Source organism: Rosa chinensis, chromosome 1 (assembly GCF_002994745.2).
Source record: "Rosa chinensis cultivar Old Blush chromosome 1, RchiOBHm-V2, whole genome shotgun sequence".
Classification (NCBI taxonomy): Eukaryota; Viridiplantae; Streptophyta; class Magnoliopsida; order Rosales; family Rosaceae; genus Rosa; species Rosa chinensis.
This window is the reverse complement of record NC_037088.1, coordinates 43266696-43290543: the sequence shown is the minus strand read 5'-3', so window position 1 is coordinate 43290543 and position 23848 is coordinate 43266696. Positions and strand designations below refer to the sequence as shown.

The following is a 23848-nucleotide window of genomic DNA, read 5'->3' as shown; positions in this document are numbered from 1 at the left end:
AGCCCATTTTAAGCTCTACCGATCTTGTATTAAGGCAAGTCAGCCCTTGTATTAAGGCAAGTCAGTCAGGTCCTTTTTTAAATAGGTTAAGGTAAGGGCCATAGAAATGACATCTAGCCTGGTCCATTTAAGCCCATAAGAGCCAAGCTCGGCCTGACCTTTTAAGCTTGCCCAAATAAAATAAAATAAAATATTTTATATTTTTTCTATTTTCTAAATATTATCATCTTTTTTAATCCACATACAACTTGTCCCTTTATTATTTTGTGGGTTTTTGTCAATTTACCCCAATTCTAGGTATTTTTTTCCCACTTACCCCATTAAGTTTTTTTAATTCCCCCTTACCCAAAACACTTTAAGGATGTCTTCCCTAATACCCCATTAAGTTTTTTTTTAATTTTTTTTTTACTATTTTATCATCACCCCTTTGTTACATAGAGAGAGAGAGAGATTATGGGAGACTTTGCCGGAGTCCCGTCACCGACCAACAATCGCTAGATTTCGGTCACCGGTCGCCACTCACTAGACTTCTCTAAAAACCTCGTTGAAGGTTCTCAAAGAGGTCGCCAGAAAGGTTTATTGGCCCCCAATAAACCTCTATTGCCCCAATAGAAGGGCAATAGACGCCTATTGCCCCCCAATAGAACTTTCAGTTGCCGGAATAGGAACTAATCTCCCTGAATTTAGACAAATAAAACTTTGATTAAAGGAGGAAAAAAAAATTACATCAATTCAAAACGTCTATTGCCCTCTAATAGAACTTTCAGTCGCTGAAATGGAAACTAATCTCCCTAAATTTAGACAAATAAAACTTTGATCAAAGAAAAAAAAACGAGAAGATTACATCAATTCAAAACGTCATTTGCCACCCACTAGATGTCTATTGCCCCCCAATAAATGTCAATTGTCCCTTCCCTTCCCCACCCCCCCCCCCCCCCCCCCCCAAAAAAAAAAAAAAAAAAACTTAACAGACTCTATTTTCCCAATAGATTTTTTTTCTTTCCTTCTGGGTCTTCTGCCCCCATCTTACAAAAAATATATAAAAAAATCTCTACCTAAGTTCGACCGGCTTCTTCGACTGTGAATCGTTACTTCTACAATACACACATACACTACCAACAGCAATACATACACAACGTTTTGTTATACCCAAATATAATCAAGTTGGGCTCTGAGAACTCCTAGCCCATCAGCCTTGCTCTGTGGCTAATGAATTAAACTAGACACACCATTGTGTCACACTTCCCTCCCAAGATCTCTAAATTACTTCAAATTTCAGCAATGTGACTTCTTCTTTTCCCAAATCCAAAAGCTCATAATCAAAGCAATTCAAAATACCATTTCAAATTACTAAAAGCTGGATCACACCACTACGAGGATCCATGGCCTCTTAGTGTGGAAGCTCAGTCCCTTAACTCTACTCTTCGTCTCGAACTTGGTCAACATCTTCACCACCGCAGTCACCGTAATCCGATCCAATCAAATTAAAATTCAACCACCGCATGAACAAAAAATCACAAATGAAATCGCATCCACTCTCTTCTTCTAGCCAACGAAGTTGATATCACAAATCAATCGAAACGTGAAAAGATAAGAAGTAAATAGATCTGAATAGGAAACATAGCGGTGAAGAAAACATACCTTAGATTTGATCAATCGGTGAGAGGATCCAAATGATTCGCTAGGGTTCCAGCGAACTCAACGAATTCTGCTTCACCTCCAGCACCTCTGACGTCTAATTCTCTATCGCCGTTGCCGGATTCCGCTTCTGATGTTCTTGCCTAGCACCAGATGCCAGCAACTTCAACCACAATGATTATGAGTTGGTCAAACTCGGAGCGTTTGTAATCACGGAGGGATGAGTGCGGGGTAGAAGGCAAGGCCAGGATAGGAATCGGAGTGATCATCGGGGTTGGGTTGGTCAAACTCGAAGCATTTGTTATCAACATTAGCGTCGTCGTCGTCGACTGCATCTTGGCAGAGAGAGAGAGACAGAATGAGAGTCTGAGAGGGAGAGAGAGTGTGGCAATATATAATTTTAGAGCCCAAAATAGTCATTTAGCTGTTAAATTGTGTTTGTGGGAATAAAAATCTATTGTTGGGATAAGTTGGATAATTTTGTCCAATTTTGGTGCTTTGTAATTGATTTAGGAAACTTTATTTTCTTTAATATTTATTTTCTTTGTCAAACTTGTTGAGATTTGGAGAGATAATTAATTGTATATGACTAGCTTAACCAATATCTATAAACGTTATTAAGGTAACTTCAAAAAATGTATTATTAAACGGGGTAAAAATAAAAATAAAAGAGAGTATTGGATTACCCACCGATACAACCATTGATCCATATTTTGCCAAAGTAAGGCCCTTGTCAACCCTATTCGGCCGTATTCGAAAGGTTGGCCTGACTCGGCCCTTTTGACCCTTATGGGATGGGCTTTAGAGCAAGTTCACTCATTGGGTCACCGGGTCACTTACTATTCACTGCTTTTTAGTGTATATTTTCATTCTCTGGATCACGAAATACACTGTGCAGGTCACCATGGTGACCCAGAATACTGTACAGGGTGACTCAGGGCACGAAATACACTATGCTTGTGACCCAGAGAGTGAAATTAACACTAAAAAGCAGTGAATAGCGGATGATCTAGTGACCGAACGGGTGAACTTGCTCTTAAGGGCAGGTAAAGACTTACATATTGAAGCCTCGCTTCGGTCCTAAGTTTGGTTCACTTTGACTATACCTGACCCTACCCTAAGTCCTAAAATTTAGGGCAGGCCAGCCCTGCAATTGACGTGTCCTCCTTCCAACACCATCACCAACCTTCAAAGGCAAACATGCATCGGAATGGAAGCAAAAACGCTTGCACTCCACAACAACTAAAATCCCCTTCCAGATCGAGACGCGGTGGCTAATTTGCCCGCTATATGCTTGACCTGGAGAAACAACTCTCGATCTCTGGTTTTCCTTTTTTCTTTGGCATGTGAGGCACATTTAGTATAAAGGTGATTTTGTAAGAGTATATTTTTCCAACTTTAGCTAATGCTGTGCAAGTTTAATGAGGCCACTATGATCTCCTTGATTGTAATTTCTATGTGATCGAATGGATCTCTATTTTCGATAAAAATAAATATAAATAAAAAAAATTAAAAAAAAAACTACCATATTGAGATGTAGGTTATATAAATCTCTGTTGGCAATCCCTAAAAGCCTAAATTTCTTTCACAATAACTCCATTGCTAGCCAAACATGATTAAGATCATATGACATAAAAATGTATGATATATGTGTTGAACGCATATTGGTGAGTTTATGATTTATGACCTAAATCTAAGTCAACCAATTATATTTGCAAAAAAAAAAAAAAAAACTAGTAGTTTAGAAGAAAAAAAACTAAAAATATTTAAATAATTAATCATGTGGTACAAAAAATAGAGAAAAAAAAAACATTAAAAACAAATGATTTTTTTTTAGAATAAAAAAAAAAGATTTCTTCATTTCTTTTTTCACAGCTAAAATAGAAAAAAAAAAATTTTAAAAACAGAATAGTTCATGGCATTTTCTTATTGATTAGACATTAATTTTTGAAACCCAATTTTGATTAAGAAATGTATATTTAGTTAAGATTTATAGAGTGATTAAATCTTTTTTTTTTGTTGAAGGAAATAGGTCAGCCATTTCATTATAATTCAGCAAGCAGTACAAAACGAAACACCCCTATAGGATCGACAAAAAAAATAGTTCACTAGAACCTCTTGAAACCCTATTCTAGAAGAATAAAATCCCAAAAACTCCAGAGTACACCCACCTTTTGGTAAATCCACGCACTTTTATTCTAACAAAAACCTAGAAACCTCGAAGCTTACATAAAAAGGTTCCAACTAAGGTACTGGTTTTTGCGACCCAAACAAAAATTAAACAGCACTATGGGCCATAGAGACCCTATCCATCCAGGCCACTTGAAAACCTAGACCAGTGTACCCAAAACTAAGGGCCACAATCCAGTCCAAGGCCCAGGAGGCCCAACAATACCAAGAGCAGGCCCAAAGAGTAGGGTAAACCAAAACCCTAGCCCAATAAGCCCACAAGTGTACTTCTAGCCAACAACCATCCGCTGCGCCGTGGCCGTCGCCACCTCCAGTCGAGGGAAACACCCCGCACCCACCGCCGACTTCATTACTGCCCAACTCAGACGGGTCAAAGTCATCTTCCCTGCCAATTCGGACACCAACACTGGCCATCCAGCCTGAACGCTGAGAGAGAAGCTTCCCCGCCAACCCATGACAATTGATCAACTTTGCCATCTCCAACCATCCCAAAAGCGCGACCCTAGCGCCGCCACCAAGATCCGGATCCTTTACGTCTCCATAAAACTAGATCCGGTCACATCCCCGACCTAAAACCAATCGCGATCCAGCAAGGCCATCTGGGCATCGCACCACGTCGTCTATAGCCCACACCAAATTGTCGTCGTCGGCACAGAAGCCTCCGCAATCATCACCACCAACAGATCTGGGAATCAGTCCACCGCTCTGTGCATGCCAACCTCCAGCACAATTAGCCGGAACAACATCACTGCCAATTGGGAATCTTCCACCAAACCAGATCCGGTGAACTAGAACCCAATCACCATCAAATATAGCAAATACGCCTCCTCTAACAGAAGATAGAGTCTGACGAAAAGATTTGTCGCCATTGCAACCCGAAGAGAGAAGCAGACGAGTAGTTTTGTCGCCGCCGCTTTCCCAAGAAAGAGACCGGCAATATTTCTCTCTCGAGAGAGAGAGAGAGAGAGAGAGTTGAAGTCATTTTATTCTATAGAGTGATTAAATCATTGAAATGACTAACTTTTTTATTTTAAAGATAACAATTTGTTTGCAAATTATATGATTGAGGTTATTTGAGGAAGTTTAGTGAGGTTTGGTGAGTAAATTTAGTATTTGAAAATTTGATAAGAGGTGTAAAAAGCATAGAGGTCAAGTGAGCAAATTTAGAAGTTCCAATAGAAAAACTCTTTCATAATAATTCAATAACAAGAGTAAACTACCTCAATATCCTCCGAACAAGCAATATTGAACCAAAATATTTGGCTGGCAAGGTGTCCTTCCATTCATATTAACATTAACTCTAGTCTATATCTTTTATTTGGGTTGGAATTCTTTTAGTATTTCTTAGTTGGCAAAAAAAATAACTATAATAGTTTCTTTTGTTACATCATCCTTGATCACTTCTAATCGGAATTTGTAGTTCCTCCACTGAACCCATCGACGAGCTAATTCCAATTGATTGACCACCAAACTGGCCAAAACATAGCCCTTAGAGCAAGTTTACTTGTTGGGTCACTAGGTCACCTACTATTCATTATTTTTTAGTGTTTATTTTCACTCTCTTAGACACAGACATAGTTTCCAATAAGACTTGGGTCACCAGTCAGCTTGCAAGTCACCAAGATGACCTAGAAAGTGACCCAGGGTGACACATGGCGACCTAAGGCATGAAATATATTATGCTCGTGACCCAAAGAGTGAAAATACACATAAAGAACAGTAAATAGTAGGTGACCTCGTGACCCACTGGTGAACTTGCTCTTAAACCCTACCTACACACTATCTTCCACTAGCATCTATCAACGACCACAAATGTCTACGAAGATCTCAATATATATCCTCCCAAAGACCATATCTTTTGACTATGTCTACCTCTATGTTAAAAAATAAACATAGGCTCTGTTGAGATTTTGTTTTCATAGAGGAAGGGCAACTGATGAGTGGGTTAGTTGGTGGTGATACACTTAAAATAGTTGATGTTGAATCACTTGTAAAGTTGTAATGAACAAGTATATAAATTACTCATTTAAAAAAACAGTTAATATTATAAAGACGGACAATAGCGAGTATTTGAATTACGGTACATTATTCAACAAATTTATTAAAAAAATAATTAAAAGTTAAATTATGAATCTTTAGAATTTCACTTTTAGTTAAATTATGAACAATTGCTTTAGCTAAAGAATTTGAATGAGTTTGAATGAAGAGGCATTATAGATGCTTATGCCAATTTATATTGGGGCACATCCTCTTATAAGCTAAGGAGTTTTTATTTTTGACACAATGAGATTTCATTGAACACCCAAAAGGGCAGGAAATACAAAACAAACTGGCCCAAAAGTAGGCCCAAACTAAACAAGCAAACAGAAAAGCCCAACAAGCGGCCCAAAGCAAAACAAACCCAATTGAACCTACGGCCAGCCAGAGAAGACACCTCCATTTCACAAAGTGCATCGCAATGCATTGAACTGCAGCAGAGAGAATCAACCTCAGGAAAACACCCAAGGGCGTCGATCCGAGGATAGAGACAAGAAGTTTCGACAAAGCCTGCCAAGATTGATTCAGAGGCTTTCATAGAGGAAGGATAAGACAAGATCGGAGATAGACTCCAGGTAAAACCCGCCGGTTGGAAGTAAACGGAAAGGAGAAAATTAAGCTGGAAATTAAAGACTCCCCAAACTCTCAGGCCAAGATCTAGATCAAAAAGACCTAGATCGAGCAAGAGAGGGGGGAGGAGAAGGAAAACTATACTGATGGGTTTTCTAGAGAGAAGGCAGAGGAAAAGTCCCTAGAGAGAGAAAGCGGTCTTTAAGCTAAGGAGTTAACTTGCCTACTTCTATAAAAGATGTAGGGTTTGGTTAGCTGATGACACTAACAAGTTGGTTTTATATAAGCTCGATTTAAGTTAAAACAAATATATTTTAGTTCACTCAAATATCTCAAAATTTTGGCAGGAGGAGAGGACAACACAAATTGGATTCTGGTCATATCACAACTTATCATTCATATCACCAACTTGTAATACTAAAAAGGGGATAATTCTATGACTATGGTTACCATGTGAAAAGAATGAGACAATATTTTTAAATTATCATGCTCATACTACTGGTGACAATCTCCATAAGTTGTGAGCATAGAAAATCAACCCACCGATTTTTTTTTTTTTTTGGAAGAAGGGTCAGTGCGGCGGCCCTTAGGCCTTAATTAATGAAACTGTCAAATACAGGGGGGGGGACATAAAGCCTTAACCCCAGAGTACAATAAGCATGGAGAGAACGTCCCAAAATAATATCAGGAGTTTCCAAAAAATCTATGTATTCTTACCCACCGATTATATTAAAGGGGCATTAGAAACAACTAAATCGAATGATTTGAATACTATCTAGCAAGAACTTCTGCCATGATTCATGAAGGAGCTCTCAAATTGAAGCAAACAAAAGTAGCAACTAACAACTAGTTTTGCTCTTTCAATGGGAAGCCTCCAAATCTGGGCCAATCATCTCCAACCTAAGCCACAAGAGTGCTGGCTGTGGTAGACTGTGGTAGATTCACTGCAAAAAGAGTTCAAAGCGGATATAAGAACTTTGGCACTATTATGATGTCACACTGACGACGAAAAATTAATTAATATGAGCAAGCTGAAGACCGTTTCAAATTTTGTGCAGAAGACAATTTGACAGTTCTTTTAGCCTCAACATCACAAAGATGAGTTCAAGTCTATAGCTAACATTTCCATGAAATTGGCTGAAAAGAAACAAAACATGAACATGATTTGCATAGATTTGAATAACGATTACTTCTGCATGACATTAATTATTAGCTTCTTGCATGTAATCAGTTGTTCAAATTTTGATTGTTTGGGAAAGGGAAAGGCTCAACAATCAAAAGGAAAAAAAAAAAAAAAAGGAAAGGGAAAGTCAACATGCAGTAGAAGCTAAGTTTGGAGTGCATTTCATGAAGCAACTTTTTTTGCAAGTTATCAATACTTGATGATTTGTGTGCAAGTCCTAAATCTACAACCGTAATTTCTGATACGTACTTATTTGTTTTGTTGGGCCTTTTCGGCCCATCTATCCAAAGGAAGAAAAAAAATGCAGTGGAATCACAACAGGTTTAGAGAAGCTACCGCCCTAAACCCTACTGCAGCATATCTATTTGCATACAGAATCCAGTATCTTATTAGGATTCTACAAAATGGTAATAACAGGATTATTAAGTCCTACCCCAAGTACTTACAAACTTCTTCGCAGTGACAATTTCATGAGGCCAATGAAAGCTATCAATATTCAGAATTTCATATGAAGAAAAATTAACAGAAAATGAAAGAGAAACTTACTATTTCCAAACTGGTGGAAACTTCCTTGTCTTCTTATAATAACGAGCTAAACAATGGATCCTGCCCTCCACCAGAATTAGCCTAAATTTGGAATCCTTCTCTTTCCTGTCTCTCTCCAAATGATTCCTAATTGAGTATGCTTTCTTAATGGGATGGTATAAATCCTCAGGTATTTCAAGCAAGACCTAACCACACCAAAAAAATAAGGATGAGCAATCGTTCACACGTCTTCTAATTTATTCAAATACCCAGAATCACCGAAAGTCTTCCCAGACCCAGACCCACGACAGAACTGGAGACTCTTTCCAAACACCATAAATCTTGGGAGGCAGGAAACTCTAGGAAGTAAGGTGGGTATCTCAAGGGATAGTTCAAACATCAGCGTAGATGGGAGCAAACCATTCTCCTAAACACCCTCGTGAAATTATTCACTTATTTCTCTCCAGAAATACGAAACAATATGGAAGAGACACTGTCAATATATATAAATGAAAATAAAGAAAACACACACCATCAGCCTTCAGTATAAGCAATATCTTGCTTCCAGTAGCACTCTTCAATCCCATGAGAATCATGAAGAATTAACACCAATTTGAGACGGTGTCAGACCCTTCTTGGCAAACTTGTAGATGTTCCCTCAACCTAAAAGAACAGAACCAGTTTGCAGTGACAATAAATTCCCTTGAAGACATCAGTGCCTCATATACAACCAAACAAATTTTTGTTCTCTTTTCAATAAAGTTTCATGTCTTTGCCACAAAAAGGAGTGACCGTTCAATTGATGAGCAGAAAATGGAACTCAGCAAAAGATACTTGACGTATTGAGCACCATAAAATTGAAAACAACTGAGAAGAGCCAAACTAAAGGACTAATTTCCAATAAGTAACAAAGATTCTGCATGTAATAACAAGACATCAGCAGACTTGTAACACCAAAACTTGCATCAAATTAGGATATCACGCAAGGAAGCTAGAACCAGACTCGACGTTTCATTTGGTGCATAGAAAGGTAAAATGTAGCCACATTGCATTCAAACAATGCATTACTTCATAAAATAGGCACCGTACTGATGAAAACGAAAGGAGAAAAAACCCAATTCGTCTGTCTATCAATACACACTGAAGATTAGCAGGAAGACAAAGAGACGCTGCTAGGGCTCTGTTTGGCAACTGTGATTGCCAAGACCCGTACAGCGTGACTACATAAGTGAAGCAATCCTTTACCCAAGCCTCAATGAAGAAATTGAGATAAATATTCAAAATTTATCTCATTTTTCTCGTCAATCAAACAAATCAAAACACAACCCAAGTACGTTGTTCAGAGTTTAGTGTTGGAGATTCTCACATCCTGAGTTGAGATCTTCAACCAGCTAGGAGGGGTCCTCTTGTAGGGCAGAGCCTAAGCCGAAATTCCCTTTCTGCAAAACAGAGCAAGTCCAAGCACCAACAGTATCAGACAAATGAGCGAATGCTGAAAAAGTGAGGGAGCTCATTACATCTATTGTTATAGAGAGTGAGATTAAGAACGAACCCTCTACTGTGCATACGACCCATTGTGACAGGCTTGTCGTATCTCTGCCGTTCTTGGTTTCTCTAGCTCTGTCTCTTTTACTCTATTGCCCGCCGGCGCCGAGAAAACCTGTGCGTATATGCATGCCGCTTAATAAAAACAGTTTATTGGGCCTATATAAGCGGAGAGTGGACTTGGTTTGAATAGGCCAACAACACCCCATAAATCCCATACACAGCCCAAGGAAAACAAACAGATGGGAGAGAGAAAAATCGACGGCACATCTATTCCGATGAAACATATCACGAGAAAATCTTTAGTGGAGTGGCCGTGACACTAAACCTCCACTCCACCAATCACATGATATGGATATATAGAGATATGCTTACTTCTTTCAGAGTTGCACGAACCTTTATTTGACGGTTGGACAAATCTAGTAGTTAGACACCCGACTGAAGACAACTTTCATTCACATGACAGTGTGACACAGCATTCATATACTCTAATTGTTTGGCAAGAATTTAATATACTAACATACATACGTAATTGATGTTAAACTTGAAAAAAGAAAAACATTTATTGTACAACATAGTTGATCAATTTTTTCTTTGTAAGTTTTTTTAATTGTTCAAATGATTGTAATGTAAGTGTGTAACTTTGATTATCTTCAATAAAAGTTTCTTATTCTCAAAAAAAAAAAAAAAATTGATTGTAATTAATATTAGATGGAATTAGATCCCTATATCCATCACCTTGTCAATAACCCAGAGCAAAATTGTGGTGTATTTGTAACCTACTGACATTAGAATGAGTAGAGATATCATTTAAAAACATTGTTTTTGAGTAGCACGTTTGTTTAAAAATACTTGACCTTTAAACTACTTTGTATGTTTTTTTCTTTTCTTTTTTCTTTTGATAAGAAGAAGCACACTGGAAAATTAGCTATGGTGCTTTTGTTTAATGGCATGGTCACTTTTTACAAGAACTTAAATAAAGTAGAAGAAGCATATTCAAAATGAATACTACTGTCAGTAGTAGTTCAGTACTACAAGTGCCAAAGAAATCAACTTTTTGAATGAGTGAGGCCAGGAGAAAAAACATCAGATTGACAATGGTTTTAGAAGCAGATTCCTATTCTCCCCTTGGGCAACAAAGCTGATAGGATGATACTGACTCATTCCAGCCTCCACATAGCATGCATATATGGTTGTATATAGGATGCTTGTTAATTTGTTTAGAAAAATAATTTTACAATAAAATAGTGTTGTGCACGCTCGAAATTTCAAATATTTCAAGAAACATTTAAATAAAATAGTGTTGAGCACTCTTTAAATTTCAAGTATTTTAAGAATCGAAAAACAAAAGAGAATTAATTTATTCTAATATGTTAAAAGGTCGAATGTGCAATTATCAGACACAACATACAAGTCTTGCAGCAAAGTAACATTGCAATACTTTGTTTCAGAACACTTATCAGACACAACATACATGTCTTGCAGCAAGGTAACATTGCAATACTTTGTTTCAGAACACTTATCAGACACAACATACATGTCTTGCAGCAAAGTAACATTGCAATACTTTGTTTCAGGACACTGAATGGGTACTCTGAGAGACTGAGACTGCTATTAATTGTAAGAAGCTGAGGTTAGATATATAATAAATATGATCATGCGTTGTGGACATTTGCAGCTCAATCAAAAATCCACCAGATTGTAAACTCTGGCAATTCTGTGACTCACGCAGCATGTTGTACACATTGATGGGTAAAACTAGAAGATCATCCAAACAATATGTGCTGTGCAATAAAAGAAAACTAACTAATTGCTCAAAACATCTGCATATATTTTCTGATGTAGCATGCATGCATGCGTTTGAAGCTTTAGGTTTTACTTGTCCTTGAATTCCCCGATTTTCAAGCATCCAAGAAATCGTATGTTGAATAAGATCAATCCTGTAACTTCTTTATATATGCAAAGACAAGCCTCTGAAACACTGAAGCAAGAGCAACACCCCTATAAATTCTCTGTAGTGTAATAATATTCACAGGAGTTGCTGCAAGATTAGTCTAATTGAACCCTTTAAAACAACAATAGAGATCAAATGCAACGTGCATATCCTATTACACATTGTGGAAAATTTTCAAACCACCAGATCGATTAGTTTGAAGATTCATGATTGGTAAACAAACAACTTTTCAGGCCAACCTATCAGTCCAAGACTAACTAGATGCTACAATCCGCATACATAAATAGATACGTAGTTATATACTAGACTGAGAGAGAAGCCCCATACACGCTCCCTAGAGCTATACGTATACCAGCCAATCTCCAAATTCATCATGGTGCAATCAGATTCTGTTACTTCTTCTATCCGGCTTTCTCTTGTTGTTTTTTGATTTCAATTGAGCTGTGGCAGTTTGCCTTCGTCCTAAACAAAAGCGCAAAGAACAAGTCTTTAGATTAGGCAAAAGGCGAGCGTGATGTGAGCAAACATTCACAAACCAAAAAGATTACTACTCACCTGGTGATGGTAAGGTGCAATTTGCAGCACCTGTAATGTGGAAAATCACGACACTAAATACAAATTTGATGTCGTCAGTCAACACAAAGACACACACATCACTCTCCTTCAATTTATTGACTCGCGCAAATGCAGACCACCCAGCCACTGCTCTGGTTTGGTTTTGGGGATAATGGAACTTGACAGGCCAAGATACACCATCGGCCAGAAAAGTGACGTTACTAGGCTGCTTCCTAAGATATCTCTTGGCAAAGTCAAATGGAAAATTCTGAACCAAAAAAACAAAACAGTCAGTGTTTGATTAATCTCTTTTCACACAGATATAACGATATGTCTATAAAGAACTTAGCAAAAGTTGTGATGGGTAGCAGTCTTACCAAGTAACTTCCACGGGCATAAGAGGCACGCATGGGAAGCACAAGACAAGGATTTACAGATTTAGATTTAAAATCAAGAGCTCTCTGAAGAGCATTATGCTTTCCAACTTCCATAGCTAGATTCATCTTCTTAGGTATCTCAGGTTTTCGGAAACTTCCAGTTCTGGAAGAGCCACCTGCATCTTTAATATTGCTTTGAGCTTTAGTATTAGAACATGTTCTCTTGCTCTTGTGGAGCTGCAATTCTAATGGAGATTTACCTCTTGTTTTAGAGCATGGTGGTTTTTCGCTCAAGATTTCAATAGAGTCGTCGTTGTCGTCACCATCATCATCATCATCATTGTGATCCTCATCTTCACTTTCATTTTCTTCTTCACTTTCATTTTGATCCTCATCTCCAAAATCAACATCTTCCGCAGTTTCATTTTCTTCTTCACTCAGACTTTCATCTTCATCTTCTTCCTCACTTTCATGTTCATCCTCATCTTCATTATCAACATCTTCCTCAATTTCATCTTCTTCATTTTTATAACTTTCATGCTTATTCTCATCATATATGTTATCTTGAATGTCAAGATCATAATCAATGTGAGGCAGAGGACTTGATATCTGATATTTCTCTCCTCTACTTGTTGGGTATGGTGCAACATCATCCAATATTTCAACAGACGGATCATCATCTTCATCAGCTTCTTCCATAGGATAGTCAATATCTGTGGGGATGCCAACATCTTTTGATCGCGGGAAGGCATGACTTTCTTTTACAAACACCTTTTTGATAGTATTTTTTCCATATATGTCGACAGAGAAGTCTGAATTTCCAGTATAATGAAAAACTAGAATTTCCTTAACCCTTAAGCCATTTTCACTCACAAATTCGTTCCAACCCTTTTGGAAATAGTACTTATGATCAACCTTTTCCACATCAACAAGCCAAGTTTTAGCTGGTGTTTGAAGACGAAACTGTTCAGGCACATTCCCATCAAAATGTTTGAGAAAAGCTCCAGGAATTATCTGTAACGAACGTGATTAGGATGTAGGTATAGAAATCCATACAACCATACTTTCAATCAGCCCTCAAATGTATAAATATAGTTGGAGGCTTGGAGCAGAATCTAAAGTAACGAATCTTGTTAATACTGCAATGACAATGTCCAAACTAGTTTACAGATTCTTGGGTTAGGTTTTAAGTGGACTAAGGAGGACTGATTCTCATTTCATAACCCAATTAGACTACACTGAAAACAATATGGGTGGTTTGTAGACTCCAAATCACAATCTATAAGCTCAATCAGGAATCAAAAAGGACAAGTAAACTAAATTGAAGCCACAGGCAAGCCCAAAAAGTCTCATAATAAAACGTTACTAACGTTTATTAGGATTGCAAAACACAGCAAGAGCATGTAAAGTTGGAAACTTTAGTGTTGAGGAATCAGGCACACTGCAAATCCCACCATGACTAACGAAAAACAGAAAGTAATCTCTTTTGCTTTTTCACTTGTAATGACAGGGATTTTCCCCTTCATATGTGGACTCAAACACACAGCTAGGAAATGCTAAAGCATGAAATGAAACTATTATTTTCAAAACTCACTTTTGGATCAGGGAAACCCACTTGCTACTTAAAAGACATTCTTTTCCATTTTTCTTTGCTTTCTTTCTAGTAATGACAAGCATTCTAATTTGGAACTATAAATAGGAGCTTTTGAACTTACCAACTTGTGAGAGAAGTGATCCCCCAGAAGAATCTTGAAGAAAGAAGGATCCCTTCTTCTTGCCATTAAGATCTTTCCCTTTCTTCTTCCTCTTCCCCTCTCTCTAGCCTGGTCTGGAGAGACTCAGAGTCACAAATAGTGTATCTGTAAAAATAAATTCAAATATAGACAATTACCCAAAAGGAAATACTGTTCATGGGCATGGGCTTTTACCCAAAAGGCAATGGAAGTTTCCCAACACTTAATCCTATGTTTCACTTTTGAGTTTTGACTCGGATCTACCAGCTAGGCAGCTACCAACACGCATAAGCTGATCAGCATTTACTTTTTTCCTCGAAAGATACAGAAATTTTTGTTTGAGTAATTATCTCACGTATATATAAAACGTTGGCATAATATAAAGCAGAAGCAGAAAAATAAGAGTCACTTTAAAAGGTTATGTCATAATTTTTGTCAAATGTCACGTCATCTGTCAAATTTAAATTTGACCCAAAATTTTTGATATCTCCATTGAATATGTTCTTATGTGGCATTCAAATGAATGTTTTTTTTTTTAAATGACAATCCAAATGAATGCATAATACATGTATTCATCTAAGCTGATGTCAAAGGTTCTGGCTAATCGGCTGAAAAAGGTTTTACCGGAGGTGATTTCTAGTTACCAGAGTGCTTTTGTTCCTAATAGATCTATTCATGATAATGTGATTGCTGCTTTTGAAGTAATCCATAATCTAAAGAGCAGAGGAAAGAAAAGCAGGCAAAAAGTGGCAGTGAAGTTGGACATGGCAAAGGCTTATGACCGGGTTGAGTGGCAGTTTTTAAGGAGGATGATGATTGTAATTGGGTTTCCGGAACGTTTTGTGAAGCTTACTATGGAGTGTGTTCAGACAGTTGCATATTCAGTTTTGCTCCAGGGAAGACCCTTTGGGAAGGTGAAGCCATCACGTGGGATTAGACAAGGGGATCCCATTTCCCCATATTTATTTATTATCGTGGCGGAAGGCTTTTCTTCTCTTTTAAGGAAAGCTGAGTTGGAGGGGCAGTTACATGGGGTGGCTATTGCACGTGGTGCACCTTCAATTTCTCACTTGTTTTTTGCAGATGATAGTTTACTGTTTTGTGATGCTACAGTGCCGGATTGTGCCAAGTTGAAAGAGATTTTTGGTGTTTATGAAGTGGCATCAGGGCAGAAAATTGATAATGATAAATCTGCAGTTCGCTTTAGTCCTCGATCAAGCAGAGTGGTAAAGGAGCAGTGTTGTGAGGTCCTAGATATGAAAGTTGTCCCCTGCCACGAGCGTTATTTGGGTCTACTTACTATTACTAGAAGGGATAAGAAGAGAACTTTTCGTGGTTTGGCAGATAGAGTTTGGAATAGAGTGAAAGGTTGGGAAGGGAGGATTCTATCTAAAGGGGGGAAGGAGGTTCTTATAAAAGCGGTTGCTCAATCGATCCATACCTACACCATGAGTGTCTTTCAGTTGCCGGTAGGGACGTGTGAGGAGATTAATAAACATATTGCTCGATTCTGGTGGGGAAAATCTGGTGGAAAGGGAATTCATTGGCGAAGTTGGGACCGTATGTGTTGGCCTAAAAATGAAGGGGGTCTGGGTTTTAGAGAGCTTCAAATGTTTAATAAGGCGCTTGTGGCAAAACAAGGTTGGCGGTTACTCCGAAATCCTAACTCTCTAGTGAGCAAAATGTTGAAAGCACGTTATTTTCCAAGGCGCACTTTACTGGAGGCTGATGAGGGACGAAGCCCTTCGTCAGTTTGGAGATCTTTTGTTTGGGGTATGGAGCTATTGAAGCAGGGGCTAAGGTGGAGGGTTGGTAATGGAAGTGATATTAGAGTTTTTATTGACCCGTGGGTTCCTGAGGTGGAGGGGTTCCGTGTGTCCTATAAGGATGGTATGAATATGTCTATGTTGGTTTCTGAGCTAATTAATTATGGCAAATGGGGAATGGGATATGAACCGACTTGAACAAGTGGGAAGTGAGCAAGAGGTAGAAGCCATACTTGGTCTACTAATTGTTCGTAATGGTGGGTGTGATAAGCTGATTTGGAACCAGAACAAACATGGAACATATTCAGTTAAAAGTGGTTATTGGCTAGCGTTGAAGGAGTGAAGGGAGAGAAGTGGTGTTCAAGGTGCTATTCCAGCTCATACGGATTACTAGCGGCATCTTTGGAAACTCAAAATACCTCCAAAGATGTCACATTTTCTGTGGCGATGTTCTACAGGCTACATGCCTTGTAAGAGTGCTTTGTTCTTGAGGAGAATTATAACGGATCCTACGTGCTCGCGGTGTCAACAATCTTCTGAAACGCCTTTACACGCAACCGGTCTCTGTCCAGTGAGTGTTGCGGTGTTGGAAAAGGCGAGCTTCTACACAAAGTTGAGCCAAGGTACGTGGGATAATTTTTCTAGCTTCCTGGAGGATGCAATGAGACAATTAACTGTGGATGAGATCAAGCTTCTTGTCGTGTTATTATGGTGTAACTGGAAAGAGAGAAATGTTGTTCAATTTGGAGAGCTGGCACGACCTGCACAGGTTATATATGACATTGTAGCTTCCATTTGGGGTGGCATTATACAAGAGTCTAACCATAATTATGGTCAGCTAGGCATGCATGCCAATGACGTAGAAAATAGAGGCAAGTGGGTTCCACCCATGCATGGCTCTCTGAAGCTTAATTGTGATGCATCTGTGATGGCAAATGGGGGCCAAGTTGGTATTGGTTGGATTTGTCGAAATAGTGAAGGAAGGCTTGTAGAAGCTATGGGTGAGAGGATCTCTGGGAGGTTAAAACCACGAGCTGCGGAGCTCTTATGTGTTCTCAAAGGTTTGGAATGGGCAGTAATGTGTGGGTGGAGCGACCTATGGGTGGAAACGGATTGTCTGGAGGCCGTAAGGTTGGTTAATGGCTATGAAGAATGTCTTGCTGATGAGGGATTGATAGTGGAAAGGATCCGCATGCTGTTGGGTGCGTTGGAGATTCAAGGGATCCATCATGTGGTACGGGTGGCTAATATGGCTACTCATGAAGTGGCGGGTTTTGTAGCTCGAGGTAATGGGCGGTATAGTTGGTTAGGGATTGGGCCCAGTTGGCTCATGAATGTCATTGATAATGACGGACCCATAACTAGTTCGGTTAGTAGGGAAGAGAGTGGGGAGTTCTTGTCCACCACCGGTCATTCCTGGATTTTGTAGTTTGGTTTATTTATTTGAATAAAGGAATTTTCATCTCAAAAAAAAAAATGTATTCATCTAGATTTTGTTATTCATCAAATTTGAATCATTTTGTTCAAAACATATTAGTGAATGATAAACTTAGTTGGTAACATTTACCTCAAAGTGATGAGATTGCCTAGCTAGCTAAGAAGGCTGTCACACCCATTTCCGAAGGGAACATCCACGACCAGAACCACATAACTGCATGGTCCACGACCACCAATTACAGGGTGCATTTGTTTGGCTTCAAAAGGTCCATAAAAAAAATACAAAAATAAAAATAAAAATAAAAACTCCAGACGTCTACTGCTGAAATGAATATTGCTTGGGTTTTGCAGAAACAAAAAGAGAAATATGAGAGAGGGAGAGAATGAAGAAGACGATAGTTTTGTATTGATTGAGCTTAGAAGAGTGCACAGCTAATTACATGAGTTTGTATAGGAATGGTTGTAACTAATCTTGCTTAACCCTAACTTATAGTTTATCTAACCACGTTTTCTTGCTGATCAATTAGTGCATGACACGTGTCACCATCTAGAGATGATTTTGTTGACTTGTCTTCCATGTTGACTTGTTGACTCGTCTCATATAACTTACAATCTACAAGACAAGTGAATTTGTTTAAGGTGGTATGACTCTTGCGTACAAATTCGTTCAATTTGGGCTACTTCTACTCATTTGTCATTAATCTGAATTAGTTTGATTCAGCTATTATTTTGATTGTTTTAAAATTTAACATATTTGATGACAATTTTAACAAGATAATCATCCTTGACATATTTGTGATTCTATCTATCATAATTTGTAGAACCAATCATTGGATTGGACTTCAAATTATAAAGTTTTAATTTACTCCAGTATCTCCAAAATATATATATATATATATATATATAAATATATTGTGTGTGTGTGTGTTTATATAGTAGATATAAAATAACAGAACCCTTGTTTGCCAATTTGGAAAGGAGGAAGCTAATGCTATTAAGATGCTGATATAAAAGCTCATTATATAGCACGACCATGCATTTGTTAGAGCTCAACCAAAGCCACAACATGTGAAATGGATGAGATTAGAAGATCAGGTCACAGAATGAAAATCTGGTCAGTATGATTTTTTTTTTTTTGCCAATGCTCATTAATTCATTATGAATTCATTTGCACAAATTATGTGACTGTAGGAGGTAGGATGGGATGTATTTGTAGGATCCACAGTAGTAAATTGACACGTTCCAAAACTTATGTCCATATATGATGTATAATTTATGTGAATATAATGCAGATGCAAGTATATTTCTTAACAGTAATTCATAATAGTGGCAATGACTACCGCAATGTGTGAAGACGAGTATATTTCTTATTGAGCCATGTACGAAGATGGATAGTCTTACTGTCTTAGGCTCTTAGCTGCACATGGGTGAGCCGGTGAGGAGCCAAATGTCGTCCCACCAACTATCTTGTAAAATGGCAGTATGGGACAAAACACTGTAACGTAGAACCGTATAGATGGATGAACAAAATAAAAACATCGATTAATATTCCCATTTTTCATTTGCCAACAATCTGCATAAAAAAAACTGACCATAACTTTTTGGAATCCGACCCCGCAATTCCATTCCACCGAGAATGTTCTCCCACGTCTCTCGTCTGAAATTCTGAATATAGGGATTAGTTGTTTGAGGATCAAACAAGCATATATAGCCCCCAAAGACAACTAACAGTCTAGTGAGCAAACTCAGCGAAGTCTCGTGATATTAACTATGAGGACTTGTTTCGTCTTCTTTTTTCATACTTTTGATTGATTCTACATGGTTCTTAGCAGTAGCTTTTATTTTAAAGATGTACCACAAAATCACAAATACAGTCGAACAGATCCATAATACAATAGAGTAGAGACAAGCTAGTGTACTGGTGGGTATGAGATACTCTCATTTACAACTATTTGAACAAAAATTTACAAGTATTTGAACTAAAATTACAACATTGAGAACAAAAGTTACCATATTCATTTACACTATTTACATATAGTTAAACAAAAATTACAACATTGACAACGAATTTGTTCAAAAACTTGTAAAAATGTCATAAGAGGTGTAATTACCATTATTAGAATTAAGATTACAACATTGACAACGAATTTGTTCAAAAACTTGTAAAATGTAGTAAGAAGTGTAATTACCATTATTAGAACTAAAATTACACAAAGTATGACTCAAATTACAACTTTGACAACAAAATTTGTTCTCACTTTTGTAAATGTGGGTATGAGATACGCACCACTACACTAGAATTTCCCCAACAGAGTGAAGAGGTTAATATCTATATCAAAATTGTACTCAAACAGGCCAATTAAGAAGTATATATGGATGCTCCACCAGGTATTTCTTTAGGTCCTCAAGAAGCTTGGTGTACATAGCAAGAACCCGCTCATAATATAGAAGCTTACCTTATCCTACTGAGTACCCAACTAACTATCGTACCGCGTACTCTTACCGCAAACCCGTACTTGAACGACCCGCGATCCAAGTAGCACTGATCAAGATAATGGACAGTTATTGAAGTGGGAGTTTCCATCAAATGTATGTAACTCAAGGCAATGTAATGACTTTCGTTTTTGTTCTAGGTCAATCAAAAGCAGGTTAGAGCAAAGCTAAGGTTTTCTCCTCTTAGTTAGCAACATTTTTATAGATTAAGTGTTGTCACTGTCGTCGGAGTGAAGTTTTAAGAGAAATTTTCATTCATTCATTGGATTTCAAAGATGGGCGGTGAGGTGGCCCTACAACAATCCTAGGGGTCGTCAACGGGCCGGGCCCGGCCCGGCCCATTCATAGCTGGCTTGGGCCGGGCCTTGCTATATTTTTAAATAATTGCGGGCCGGGCCGGGCCGGGCTTTATTAAAACTCAAAGGATCCAAGCCCGTCCATATAAAGCGGGCTTTGCAGGCTTTTTCGGGCCGGGCCGGGATTGGCCTTGCGGGCTTTTTTGGGCCGGGCCTTGCGGGCTTTATTTATAAATAAATATTTAAAGACACAAGTATTTTTTTTTTTTAATCAAGCTTTAGAAATTCAATGGATAATGATCAAATACAACCAAAGATAACATATCTATATAACTATATTGTACCCAAAAAAATCTATATTTATATATAGATACTAATTTATTGATAAATAAATTTTTAAAAACACTAATTTTTTATAAATCTATATTTATACATCATACACTCCAAAGAGCTACATATAGCAATTCAAAGAAAATGAGAAACCGACCGTTGGATGAGTTTATTACAATAAATTATGAGTGTGGTAAAAAATTTAGCCAATTTCACCATATTTTCGAATCCGATCGGATTGGTCAACCGTAGTCACTTATATGTTTTATTGGTTGACCGATGGCGTGGCAACCGCGAAACGTGCTTATTTTTTCACATCACGTTTGTATATATTCCATTGATGGATGTGCGTGGACATAAGATAAAAAAAATTAATTTTAATTACAAACACATTGGACTATACCAATTTTATTCCTAAAGTTATATGACTTATACATTGCATTTAAATTGTTTAGGTTCATTCTAAAGCAACCATGAAGTGGAAAATAAATTCGGAGAAATCAACCGCTCGATGAAGAGATTGTAATGTTTTATGGTGGTTTTAGAAAATCCAGCCAATTTGGTTCTCGTTTCGAATTCGATCAACTAGGTCAAACGTAGTTACTCTTATAAACTTATATTTATATATCATACACTCCAAAGAGCAACCCCTATCAATTCAAAGAAAATGAAAAAACCGACCGTTGGATGAGTTTATTACAATAAATTATGAGTGTGGTAAAAAATTTAGCCAATTTCACCATATTTTCTAATCCAATCGGATTAGTCAACCGTACACACTTATATGTTTTATTGGTTGACCGATGCCGTGACAACCTCGAAACGTGCTTATTTTTTCACATCACGTTTGTATATATTCCATCAATGGATGTGCGTGGACATAAGATTAAAAAAAAAAATTTTAATTACAAACACATTGGTCTATACCAATTTTCCTCCTAAAGTTGTATGACATATACATTGTATTTAAAATGTTTAGGTTCATTCTAAAGCAATCATGAAGTGGAAAATGAATTCGGAGAAACCAACCGCTCGATTGAGAGATTGTAATGTTTTATAGTGGTTGTAGAAAATCCAGCCAATTTGGTTATCGTTTCGAATTCGATCAACTAGGTCAAACTTAGTTACTCTTATAAACCTATATTTATATATCATACACTCCAAAGAGCAACCCATATCAATTCAAAGAAAATGGAAAAACCGACCGTTGGATGAGTTTATTACAATAAATTATGAGTGTGGTACAAAATTTAGCCAATTTCACTATATTTTCGAATCCGATCGAATTGGTCAACCGATATGTAGAATATATATATATATGCACATATTCTATATAGAATAATAGAAGTATAAGAACTTCCACACACACACACACAGATATATATATATATATATATATATATATAAACACACACACACGCACGCGCGCGCTCACACACACACACACATATATATATCTATATATATATATATATAAACACACACACACACACACACACATATATAAATATATATACATATATATAAACACACACACACACATAATATATATCTATATATATATATATATATATATATATTTATTATGCGGTAATGCATATATATCTTTTCTATATATATATAACACACACACATATATATATAATATTTTACAGGCCGGGCCTAGCGGGCCTTTAGTGGGCCGGGCCTACGGGCCGGGCCGGGTTTTTGCGGGCTTTTGGGGGGCCTGCCCTCGGCCCACCGAGGCGGGCTTTTGCGGGTTTTTTGACCGGCCGGGCCGGGCTAATAGCCCTCAGAGCCGGTGGGCCTCTATCGGCCCACTTGATCCGCGGGCTTTTTGATGAGACCTTTATAATCCGACTACCAGGCCGTCAAAATACCATCATGCCACGCCGTTGCTGGTCCCCGCAGCTGGTTCTATGGCGGCTACGTTTGTGTGCCCTTTGGATATCATCAAGACCTGCAAGTTGTGTACAGGTCCATGGCATGCCTTCTGGTCAAAGAGGCAGTACCGCAGTATCATTTCACGAGCCTACAGAACATATTAAAGACAGAAGGTCTTAGGGGATGTATCATGGCCTTTTGCCAGCAATTCTTGCTCTACTTTCGAATTGTGTAGTGTATTTCACAGTTTATGAACTCAAGGGTCTACTCCAGTCACACGAGGATGGCGGGGAACTCACAATTCGAGGAAATATGATAGCTGCTGCTGGTGTTGGGGTTGCCACAACCATTTCAACAAATCAATTGTGGGTGGTTAAGACAAGACTGCAAACACAAGGAATGAGGCCTGGGTCCATACAAAAGCATGAGATCCGCTTTGACAAAGATATATAGCAACTAAGGAAGGGATGCGAGGTTTATATAGTGGAATATTCATACCTTCTTTTGGCTCGGATAAGTCATGTTGCTGCTGTTGCAATTCAATTTCCTGCTTATGAAAAGATAAAATCGATCATGGCAAAAGAGGATGATACTACTGTTGATAAGTTAAAGAGGATGATACTACTGTTGATAAATGCAAGTGCATTTGAAGGGGGAAAGAAAAAGATGATTTTCCTTCCGAAGAAATGGCATATCATCTCATTAGCCATCCAACAATTGAGCTCTTCTTTTATGTGAAAGTATAGAATTATTGGAAAAAAAAAATAGGCTGTCAAATTATTATTTTTGGTTTAGGAGGGGGCGATAAATTATTGCATTGATTAAATATCATTACAATAAGAAATAACGTAACCGCACCCACTACTAGAATTTTGTTCATAGACATCGGCCCAGAACCGATGTTAAACTAATTTTCGACCGATATCTTAGTGGGTGTAGAGAAAGATATAGACATCAGTATAAGCGCATTTTTAACCGATGTCCCAGACAACAACCAACATCGATTCTAAAAAACAAATCGATGTATAATCGTTATAATCATCATATTTTTGTATGTTAGGTATGTCTAATTCTTCATATTTTCACATTTTATGCTTAATAAAGTATATCTCGAGCAATACCTAAGTGAACATTTAAATCGATTACAATTTCAGAAATGATGTCTAATACACTCGTAGACATCAGTCTCTAAAAAAATTTGTTTGTTCGTGTCCATTTTTACGTGCATCTTGCCGTCTTATTCTCCTGAGAACGATGTATGTACCTTTAGGCAACATAAGTTAATCTATTAAGAATGATGTTTTATGTTACTAGGAACATCGCTTTTCGTTGGTT

At 37.7% G+C, this 23848-nt stretch overlaps 1 protein-coding gene and 1 long non-coding RNA gene across 4 annotated transcripts; both read right to left on the bottom strand.

The window, feature by feature from the left end:
- Nucleotides 1–7009: 7009 nt before the first annotated feature.
- On the bottom strand, nucleotides 7010–9972 carry LOC112182330. Its single transcript, XR_005805019.1, has 5 exons — nucleotides 9696–9972; nucleotides 9510–9582; nucleotides 8676–8806; nucleotides 8165–8349; nucleotides 7010–7379 (listed from the first exon to the last, which is right to left on the bottom strand). It is a non-coding gene; the product is annotated as an uncharacterized LOC112182330 (long non-coding RNA).
- A 1727-nt stretch (nucleotides 9973–11699) lies between these two features.
- Nucleotides 11700–14410, bottom strand: LOC112190623 (B3 domain-containing transcription factor VRN1-like). 3 transcript variants are annotated; one of them, XM_040512998.1, is made up of 5 exons: nucleotides 14290–14410; nucleotides 12835–13588; nucleotides 12575–12756; nucleotides 12198–12465; nucleotides 11700–12104 (listed from the first exon to the last, which is right to left on the bottom strand). In XM_040512998.1, exons 1-5 carry the CDS (start codon nucleotides 14353–14355, stop codon nucleotides 12025–12027), a joined length of 1350 nt encoding a protein of 449 aa, XP_040368932.1. In that variant the 5' UTR covers nucleotides 14356–14410; the 3' UTR covers nucleotides 11700–12024. The 3 variants fall into 3 exon arrangements, with proteins under 3 accessions (XP_040368932.1, XP_024185843.2, XP_040368931.1); XM_024330075.2 differs by having other exon boundaries at nucleotides 12575–12750; XM_040512997.1 differs by having other exon boundaries at nucleotides 12575–13588.
- Between the last annotated feature and the right edge of the window lie 9438 nt (nucleotides 14411–23848).